This window comes from Acanthisitta chloris, unplaced genomic scaffold (genome assembly GCF_000695815.1).
Source record: "Acanthisitta chloris isolate BGI_N310 unplaced genomic scaffold, ASM69581v1 scaffold1021, whole genome shotgun sequence".
In the NCBI taxonomy this organism is placed as follows: domain Eukaryota; kingdom Metazoa; phylum Chordata; class Aves; order Passeriformes; family Acanthisittidae; genus Acanthisitta; species Acanthisitta chloris.
The window spans coordinates 1-10662 of NW_008655234.1; the positions used below are offsets into that span (position 1 = coordinate 1).

The following is a 10662-nucleotide window of genomic DNA, read 5'->3' on the forward strand; positions in this document are numbered from 1 at the left end:
CAGTGTGCAGAGCTGGGCCCTGCACTTAAAGGATGTGAAGGTCCTTGATTGCATCCCAAGGAGGGCAACAAACCTGGTGGGAGGGCTGGAAGTAATGTCCTGTGAGGAACAGCTGAGGACTTTGGGCTTGTCCAGTTTGGAGAAAAGGAGTCTGAGGGCTGACCTCATTGCTCTCTGCAGCTTCCTGACGAGGGGGAGGAGAGATGCTGAGCTCTTCTCCCTGGTATCCAGTGGCAGGACCTGTGGGAATTGTTCATGGGTGCACCTGGAGAGCTTTAGACTGGCCATTAGGAAGCATTTCTTCACTGAGAGGGTGGTCAAACACTAGAACAGGCTTCCTAGAGAAAGGATCAATGACCCCAGCCTGTCAGTGTTTAAAGGCATTTGGACAGTGCCCTTAACAACATGCTTGAACTTGGTCAGCCCTGAAGTGGTCACTCGGTTGGACTAGACAATGATTTTAAGTTCCTTCCAACTGAAAGAGTCTATTCTATTGTATTCTATTCCATCTTCTTCCCTTTCTACTAGAGTAAGTTATTTAAGTTACTGGTTGAAATCGGGATGGCATTTAATTATTACGGACACTTTTTTGTGACAAGCACCCTCTGTTGCTGATACCACAATGCTTCCTTCATGATTATCCCACATTCTTGAAGCTGCAGTTTCACATGACTATATTGAAAATATTCTGGACCTCACTGGCTCCAGTTCTTAAATGTACCACACTTTTCTGTCATGTGTGTAAATACGTAGTAGTTACCTAAGCAGTGAAATTCTTAACATACTGAGGTATCCATGTGGGCCTGGCAGCCGTGGTCCTGGACCTCTGAGAATCCCATCCCCTTTTGGAGTAGCACATACCCTCTGAGCATATAAAACATGATAGTAACCTCCTGTATTCAGGCACCTTCATCTCTCCCATATCGTTCATTAAATTGTGTAACCAGCAAATTACTGTCAAATTTAAAAGCATGCCAGCAGAGAAGTCTGTGATCAGGCTGTCTTACAAATTTTGGACAGACCTGGATCACATATGCATACTATTAATACATGATGCAGCAAGCAGAGAAGGAATGGAAGAACTTATGTAAGGGGCCAAGTTTGTGATCTCTTGTAGAAATGAGAGGTTTTTTGCTTCTTTTTTAATGTTAAAGTAACCTTTTACTGTAGAAAAAGCCATTTACTTTCTCTAGGTCAGCTATTCCATTCTGCAATCAGAGATTTTTAAGTACAGGAAACTTAGAAAATCCACAGAGGTTTCTTTTGATTTTGGGTATCGAGCTCAAATAGAACTGATGCAGAATATACGTGAAAGTATTTCGGCTGAAGGCTGATCCTCTAAGACAGAAGCACTTTAAACTACCCTGCAGTACTCCCTCCAATAAACAAAATACTAATGGCCATGGCTTTGCAAAATAGTCTAAGAAAACAGAGTTATTAAAGAGGACAACTCTTACTGATGATCTTTATTCATGCAGGTGTGTAAGGGCTATGTTATACGGGAAAGTGTGCACTGTACAGGGTTAAGGACCTCCAGCAAGAGCTGCCAGTCATGTACCCCAGAAAAACAGTGACCTTTACCCTGGACAGAACTTCACACTTGTCGAGTACTATTAGGGCAGCTTTTCTTATAATGCAAACTGTAAACCATCAGAAAGCACTTCACTAAAGAGCAAACTTCTCTCAGATACGCGTAATCCAAGTGAGAAAATGGAACAGAATAGGAAAATATAGAATAACAAAATGAAACCTGATTTTTATGTGGATTATCACCAAAAAAACCCATTGTGATAAGCCTACAGACAATATTCCTTGGATGTACCTGTTTCATTTTCAAGTCTGAGAAATACCATGCTGAAGGAAAAAAATCTCCTGAGAAGAACTATCAAGGAATCTCTCAGGAGAAATTTCATTTCCTAACCTTTTTGGCTAGAAAACCCTTTGGCTTATGGCTGTCAGAGAACAAAACCCCCCAAGAAACAGAAGGAAAACCAGATGTTTTTTTTGAACCTATCACTGTACTTTGTAAAGCTACCACCTAAGTGTAAAAAACATTGCAAACTGCGTCTACTTCCCCCATTATTAGGGCTATGCTATTCAAATCCATTTGGGTGTCTTAATTGTTCAATAAAGAAATTCATTTGGCATTGTGTGAATACTTAACAGCAGATATTTGACCAGCAACAAGAATGGTATGTGTGCTCACAAAGTGTAGGAATATTTAAAATTGATTCCAGCTCTCAGAAGTTCGATAGGTAGAACAATTTTAAGTACTATTAAATCCTTTCTGAGTTGTGAAATAGGTGTAAAAATAGAAGCTGCAAATGAACTGATCACATTGAGTAACTCTGTAAGTTTAACTGTTCATCTGGAATTTGTAAAATGGCAAGAAGTTGACGGACTATGTCCAACAGACTTCAATTTCTAGCAATGCCTCTATGCAGGAACCCATGTGAAACCACACTGCTCACAGACAGGACACACTTATAAACTAGGCAGACAAGTCAAAGTTTGAAAAGCTTCAAAACAGGACAGCTCACATTTTCACTAACTGTTCCTCTAAGGGGAATGTCCTTTTTGTCTACATTTCTCTTTTGTGTGTGAGGACTACAGTGCCCAGGATTTTGAGGCTTAACATGCAGTGTGGCTGAATAAAACTGCTTGTCAGTAATCTGCTACCAAAAGACAGGATACTAAAATGTTTACTTGCTCACAGTTTTGTCTGCCTAACTGCCCAGTGTAATATTTCAAGTCAAAGATATCTCTGTACTTTTTAAAACCTTGTTTTTCCATTCTACTTAGATTTGTTGACAAGAATCAGAAGTTGTCCCTTAAAACAGGCAGGAAAACCAGCAACAAACTGCAAATTAAACACACAGCACAAAATCATGGTCACAGCTTCATATTTAATGTGGAATCACTTTAAGTATACAATATCTTAAAAGATCCAGAAACTGGTTAGGAGCTAAAAGCCAGTAGAACAAAAATACAGAAAATCTGAAATACATCTTTAACCTTCTTAATCCTAAATTTTAGGGTCACATTCATTAATAGACAAGTTTGCTTTATGAGGAAAGAAACTTTGGTATGGAGTTGAACTAGCCACATGAATAGCACCTGTAGCTTTCAAAATAAATAGTAACTAGATATGATGGCAGCAAGATATCCCCCTAAGAACAAGCATACGCTTGGAGCTATGCATGAAGGCTGGACAACAAAACTAGTGTAGTTTCTTTAAGCAACTTTAAAACATTTCTGTTTTTTTTTTTATTTCTGATGCGAAATTATTTGGAAAGCTTTCATACAAGGAGAAAACTTTCCTTTTATTTGCTAATTACTAATAATCACTCCCTTAAAAATTGCACTCTGATGCTTGAAGAACATTACTAAATGTTTAAAATCTTTAGATTCTACTTTTCTATAATACTGTATTTTTATTCCATAGGCTTATGCTATTTAGCAGTAGACATTGTAACAGAAATATCCCCCTACTCCAAGAGTTACTCCAAAGAAATTCGACCTTGAAATGAAACAAAAGTTGAGATTTTCCTTAATAAATGGTACCAGAAATAACAAATTATCTTTGCCAGGTATGATATTCTCCTACAGCCATTGATAAGGTAGTTACCGGAATGTTAATCTATGTTAATCTGTGTTTTATGGGTTTGCAACAAAGCATAATACACATTTAACAGAGTATGTGAAACTTCAGTTTCCAGTGTATAATGAATTTTAGTCATTTAATAAATTTTAGCCTTTATTTGTGTATTCCACTGTAGTGCTGTGACAACAAATCACACCTGTGTACCGGAGCATACATCAACAGTATGATGTAACTTTACTTACACCACTGCTATATTTAGACTGTTGAAAGAGACATAAGCATACACTATGGCCACAGCAAATAATTTTCTGGGTTTTTTCTTTGATAACCTTCACTTTTTCAGTAATACTTCACTTTAAAATTTGAATTCTGAATAAATTCACAGGAAGTTTATACAGGAACAGATAAAAGGAATAACCTCACAGGCACTGATATGACAAACATTTATTTTAAGGGCTGAAGGGCGTTAATACCATATCGACAAAGCTGACTGAAGAGAATTACTAACTTTGTCTAAATGGGAAATGCCCACTTTTGCTTGTATGTCGAGAAAAGAATTTCAGAAAGTTATTTTTTGGCCTTTCTATGTCACAAAGTCAATCATACAAAGACCTACGCATTTAACCTAAGGTAATAGTTTCAAAAGCCCTTCTATCAATAAAAACCCCATCATGCAGAACTTTGATCAGTTATGAAGCAGCTTTAAAACTGTTGCAAGACCATACTGTATATATTAGCTTTTATACTGCTAATGCACAACTAACAGCAAACTTGACTAGATCAACACAAATTTTGTCTTAATTACACCGTTATATCACACTAAGGAGACGAATGCCACAAGATTGGCAGAAACAGTTAATTCTGAGCACTCAAATGGCAGGACAGTTATGTGTTGTAACCCCTTCACATTTAGAAAAAAACTATGATCCTGCAGTCTCACTTTACAAAGAAAAAACAACCTTCTGTAAAATATTAATTGCAAGGGGAACAGTTTTCCTACCTAACACAAAGTAACTTACACAACTCATGTCAAAGGCAAACAGAAATACTCCTAAATGAAAAGTCAAAATGCACATAGCAACAGAAGCACAAATGCTGCATTAAATACAGTTGAGATAGGAAGACAATGCACTTGTTAATAAAAAAGACCAAAAAAAAGAAAAGTGACTAAAGTTAGCAACACATTTAAAGATAATGCAATGAAGGATAACTACTTTTTCTATGACGACATAGTTTCCATTTGCAGTCTTTCCATCCATAATTTGTCTGATACAGTACATCCAATTAAAATACTCATGCTCTCACAGAACAGCTAGCTTTTCTTTTCCAAATTTAATTCCCAAGTTGATTTTGGATGTTTTAAACAGACATTATTACGAATGAATGAAAAGCAAGGCAACAAATGGACTTTTCATTAGCTTCAATCTTAGCATTGATGACAAATATTTTTAAAAGTTATCATAATCTTTTTTGTCTTTTTTCCCCTCTGCTTCAAATCAATCAACCCCATCACTGTCCCTTCTCCTTTTACGATTATTATGGATGTTGAAGCGCTGATTCATCTGCGGTAACGGATCCATTCCTAGAACTTTGTGTATTTGACGGAATGCAAGGAGTCTCAGTGCAAACTAGAAGAAGGGCCGAAAGATTTTTATGTTACAAACAAATGTCAATTTTGAGCACTTTGTCAAAAAACTTATGAAGAACATCAGTGGTGTATGATATTATCCTTAGCGCTAATTATTCCTTATTTCTTTCCCCCAACAAAGTCAACACAATTAAATGTGTCTGTCACATTTGCTGCTTCTGTAGGTACATCATCTTGGCTTAAAAACAACGTACATGGGTTTTAGCTGCTGGACTTGCACTGAAGCAGGCAAGGCTTGCCACATGCCCCATTAGGCATTAGGAATACTTAGCAAAAGGATCAAATGAAGAGGTAGAGGCAATAAGCTCTTAAGCTACAAGTGGAAGTGACGAATACTGTAATACTAAAAACTAAACTTACACAGATACATTTATAAAATACTAAACATCAGTGTAGTTTCCAATCTAATGACACACTGCTGTAGAGTGAGTCATTTATGGACACATAGATGGTGACGCTATGAACTTTTCAGGAAAATACATTAATTTTAGAGCAAAAATGAACATTATTATACACCCTCTGTTGTGACATGTTCAATGTCTAGCTCAAGACTGGTAAGAACTGACTTCATTCTAAGAAAGAAAAATCCATATTAAATGGAGCATATAGCTCCATTTAAAAAACCCTAAACGAAACACCATCCACCAAATTTAGTTAGTTCATACATATGTTCCTTTACCTGTGCACTTGAAGTAATATCCTCTCGTTGCTGATCTGTCATTACAGCAAGAGTATCAAAAGGATCTTTTTCACAAGGGTCCAGAAGGCCAGGACCACCTACAATAATCAGGCTTGTTAGTAGTGCGTCTTGACCTTATTTCAACCCAGATTACCGACTTTACGTTAGTTATTCAAAAGTATACACACACTGATCAAATGCAACTTGCCTTTAAGGATGATTCCTGAAGATATACACTCAAAAACTCTTCTCAGTGCATCTCCAGGACTCTGTGGCCCAGTAGCACTGCTAATTGCTTTTTCCACAAGCAGCTCCATAGCCTAGACCAATAATAGTAAGATTCCAAATTAGAAGATGGATTAAGACAGAAAAAACTGTTAATGTTGCTCAATACAGAACTTTAGAATCTGAAATTTTGAAGAACACTATACATCATAAAACACTTTCAGCTAACATGGGAAAAAGATGAATAAAAAGAAAGGTGGTGCAATAGTAACACTGAGTACTGGTACTGGCGGCTGGTCACTACTGATGTTCCCCAGGGCTCAGTATTGGGGACACTCTTGTTTAACGTCTTCACTGATGATGTGGATGAGGGGATCGAGTGCACCCTCGGTCAGTTTGTAGATGACACAAAACTGTGTGGGAGTGTTGATCCTCTGGAGAGCAGAAACACACTACAGAGGGATCTGGGCAGGCTGAATCAATGGGCTGAGGCCAACAGTATGAGGTTCAACAAGGCCAAGTGCCAGGTCCTGCCCTTGGGTCACAACAACTCCATACAGCACTACAGGCTGGAGGCAGAGTATTTGGAAAGGTGCTCGGCAGGAAAGGACTTGGGGGTGCGGGTCAACAGATGGCTGGGCATGAGCTAGCAGTGTGCCCAGGTCACCAAAAAGGCCAATGACACTCTGGCTTGTATCAGCAAGTGTGGACAGCAGGATCAGGGCAGTAATTGTCCCACTGTACTTGGCACTGAAGAGGCCACACCTTGAGTACATCTGCCAGAAAATGAGAGACTTGATTTTCAGCTGGATTTCCTGGCAGCCGAGTAGTGCAGCACTTACATGTTAGCCTGCCCATTAAGTATGTATCTAGTGGCAAAATGCAAAGTATTATGTCTCTTGTCCAACCGAAAACAAATACAAGTAGATAAGGAGGACTTGAAGATAGGATTGCAAAATGTGTGTGTGTGTTGAGGAGTAGGAGGGGGATGTTGGTGTTCAGCTATGTGACGCAAAGACAGAATCAGCTTTTCCTTTTAATGAAATACATGATTGCAGCTAATCAAGTGTGCAACAAACCTTAAACACTATTTTATTAGTAATTGCTATCTAATGTATCTACAGTTGAAAATGTACCACTCTACTCAGCCCTAGTGAGGCACATTTGGAGTACTCTGTCCAGCTCTGGGTTGCCCACTACAAGAAGGACATGGAGATGCTGGAGCTTGTCCAGACAAGGGCAAAAGAAGGGGGGAGGGGTCTAGAGGATAAGTCCTGTGAGGAGTGGCTGAGGGAGCTTAGGGTCTTCAGCCTGAAGAAATGGAGGCCCAGAGACCTTATCACTCTCTACAACTGTATGAAAGGAGGTGTAGTCAGGTGGGGCGGTCAGCCTCTTCTCCAAGGCAACAATTGACACGGTAAGCAGAAATAGCCTCAAGTTGTACTAGGGGAGGTTCAGGTTGGACATTCGGAAAAACATTTTCACCGAAAGGGTTGTAAAGTATTTGAACAGGCTGCTCAGGGAAATGGTAGAGTCACCACACCCAGAAGTGTTCACAAAACACGTGGATATGACACTTGATGACATCGTTTAGTGGTGAACATGGTGGTGGTACTAGGTTAACGGTAGGACTTAATGACCTTAAAGATCTTTTCCAGCCTTAACAACTTTGTGATTCTATGACAAGCTGCTTCTCATCAGAAGCTGTTCAATAATTTTGTAGAAATTTCTATACTAATAGCTTCCATATGCAGGTAAACAACTTGTCCAGCCATTTTTTGAGAGAGTATGAAACATCGTGGGTTACTTGAATCTGTTGGCCACATAAATACAGCACAGGTATTCATTCATGTTAGTATATCTAATTAAATTTACAGGTTGCTATAGAAAAATTATTTTTTTTCTATAAGAATATAGAAACAAAAAATTTATCATTTTATAACATTTAAGTGGTTAAGTGGTTCAGTTTAGCAAAACTGAAGTTCACAGCAAGTCTTCTCTTGGTTATTGCCTAACACTAACTCAGATGATAAGCAAGTGAAAAAAAATCGATGATAAACATGTTTTCTAAACTTGACACATTACTTGATATTAGTTAAAATCATTAGCTGTATTTTAAATATTGGTATTTCTTCTGTATTTCCATTGCTTACTTTTATTAGACAATATCTGTTTCCAGAAAAACCTATAAAAGATACTAGCTTTCCTTCGTTTTCTTTCCCATCATTAAATGGATGTTTCACCACTACCTCTTTGCCAAATTTAATTCCTAAACAATATGTCTTTCTTGGGTTTTGGTAGGTTTTTTGGAGGCACTTGTTTGGTCCTTGTCCTCCTCACTGAGTTTACAGTTGTTCAAATGCTAACTTTTATTTTCCTTTCTAGGTGTCAATGCTTATTCTGATCTATGCAAGTAACTTGCATATGCCTTGCGTAACAAGGCAGTGCTGATCACAATCTTTTCCTAAGGGTGCCCATTCCTTTCTATTTTATCTCCATTGAACTGACAATTTTCAATTCTTGAGCAAGTTGTTTCCATACTCCCACTCTATTACTCAGTGGGAGTGGCAACAGTAATTCAATTGTTTTCAAGTATGAAGCAAAATACGCCTGTAAAGAAAACAAGCAGATCGTGGTTTTGCATTTATTCAAGTCTAGTTCTTTTGAATCCTCATATAATACACCGAAGTCTACAACTCAATCCAAGAGAAGTATGAATTATGATGCTCTGGTGTTCATGTACACAAAAGGTGGAAAAAAACAGCCTTGAATAATAGTTTCCTCTAATTTGTAGGAACTTGACAAAATTTTCTAATTTAGTTTTATTTTCAGGCACACAAAGAAAGTGTTACTAATGTCCATATTTAAAGTTCCTATTATCTTCTATTTTTACAGCTATTTATATCTTTTTTCAAAGCTCTGGCATAAATTTGGTTTCCAAGATGCTTCTAGTATAGAGATCAGGAAAAGGTCTGTATCAAAAAACCTGTATTCCTCGAATCTATGAAATTCCATCTGAGGCTGGCAGAAATCACGTATATTTAAAATTACCACTTTAATTTTGTCATTGTTTTTATCAGTAAGACTCTGCCCATGGACAACACAAGACTTCAATGCTGATCCATGTCACTCACACTGCATTAAATACCAAGATCAAATCAGGAATCACTACTGGAGAGAACTGAGACACAGTTAGGTCTGACACACTGCTTCATACTTCTCCTCCTTTCTGGATTTGCCTCAGAACAGATAATGTGAGAGTTAAGAAACAACATTCCTTGATCTTCATCCATGTGCCTGCCATGTGTTGGAACAGTTCTAAGGATGCATCTCTAAAAGCATGCCAGGGTTTATTCTTTGGCAACTCAGTATCACAGTCATATTAACAGGGCACTGACTTCCTAGAGTGTCTTTTAAGCTATATTTATTCAGTGTATCTTTCTAGAAATGTCCAACAGAAACTGGCACTCTTTTTTTCCCACTAAATATTTAAAACCCAGACTTAACTGCTCCACTTTTTTCTTTATCCAGAAGCAATAAATATTATCAGAAGTAATTTCATAAAAATGCCTGCAAGCTTAGTAGAATTGTAAAACATTTCTCACTGAAATAAAGCCAATCGCTCAAACTGTCTTGATACTGTTAGTGCTACTCCTGCCAAAACTGAAAAGCAAGCAGCACAGTAAAAGTAGATTTGGTCTGTGAAACAAAACAGAGCTAAAGTTTACTTTCACACAATACACATTTCAGAGATTTGTTTCAGACCAACTTTGTCCAGACCACAGACTGAGCACTTGTTAGTATCCGGAGCACAGGCAGTACTTCTGGAGAGCATAATTTAAGATCGTCACTGCAAAGGGAATGCTCTGAAAACACTCAGCTGCAAGAATCAAGAGAGATGACCCAATACAATCCAGAGATTAAAGTGACGCTGACTAAAGTGCTTATGGTGACACAGCTACAGTCTGTGCTGAAGTCTTCTGGCACTTGACCTGGTGGAAGGTACATGTTAATGATCACAGAAATTACTGTGACTTACTCTTTCAGGTGGCACTTCTGTTATCACAGAACTATCTGGGCACAGCTGACATTAATTTAATTAAGTTTCAGCAAGCTCCAAGCAATTCAGAGTAGGTAGTTAGAAAAAAACCAGATTCTTTTATACAGAGTAATAATCTAAATCTAGGATCAGAATATGACAGAACAAAGTTCCTTTTGGAAAAAAACCCTAAACTACCAGCTTCAAATGATGAAACCTCAGAAAATTAAATTATAAGACGGAATCTGGAGTATTTGTTAGTAAAAAACCTGTCAAAAATCCCAAACAAAACCCTACATATTACTTCTTGAAACGGTCTGTATTTAAAAACTGTAGTAGCACTTCCTTGTGCTTTACTTGCAGTACCATTTTATTAAAAGGACTCATTCCAAGGAACCTTACTTACCCAGCTTGGAAAATCAGACCAAGTAGGAACCCGCTGACAGAGGTCACGAAGAATACGTATG

The 10662-nt window shown here is 37.9% G+C and overlaps 1 protein-coding gene across 1 annotated transcript; it reads right to left on the reverse strand.

Moving 5' to 3' along the window:
* Positions 1–5052: 5052 nt before the first annotated feature.
* On the reverse strand, positions 5053–10655 carry LOC103810877 (zinc finger RNA-binding protein-like; the record flags this gene model as incomplete). Its single annotated transcript, XM_009083801.1, is given in 4 exon segments — positions 5053–5232; positions 5932–6029; positions 6140–6251; positions 10602–10655. Coding segments are annotated over 4 exon segments (444 nt in total), but the record flags the coding sequence as incomplete, so codon positions are not given.
* Positions 10656–10662: the final 7 nt, after the last annotated feature.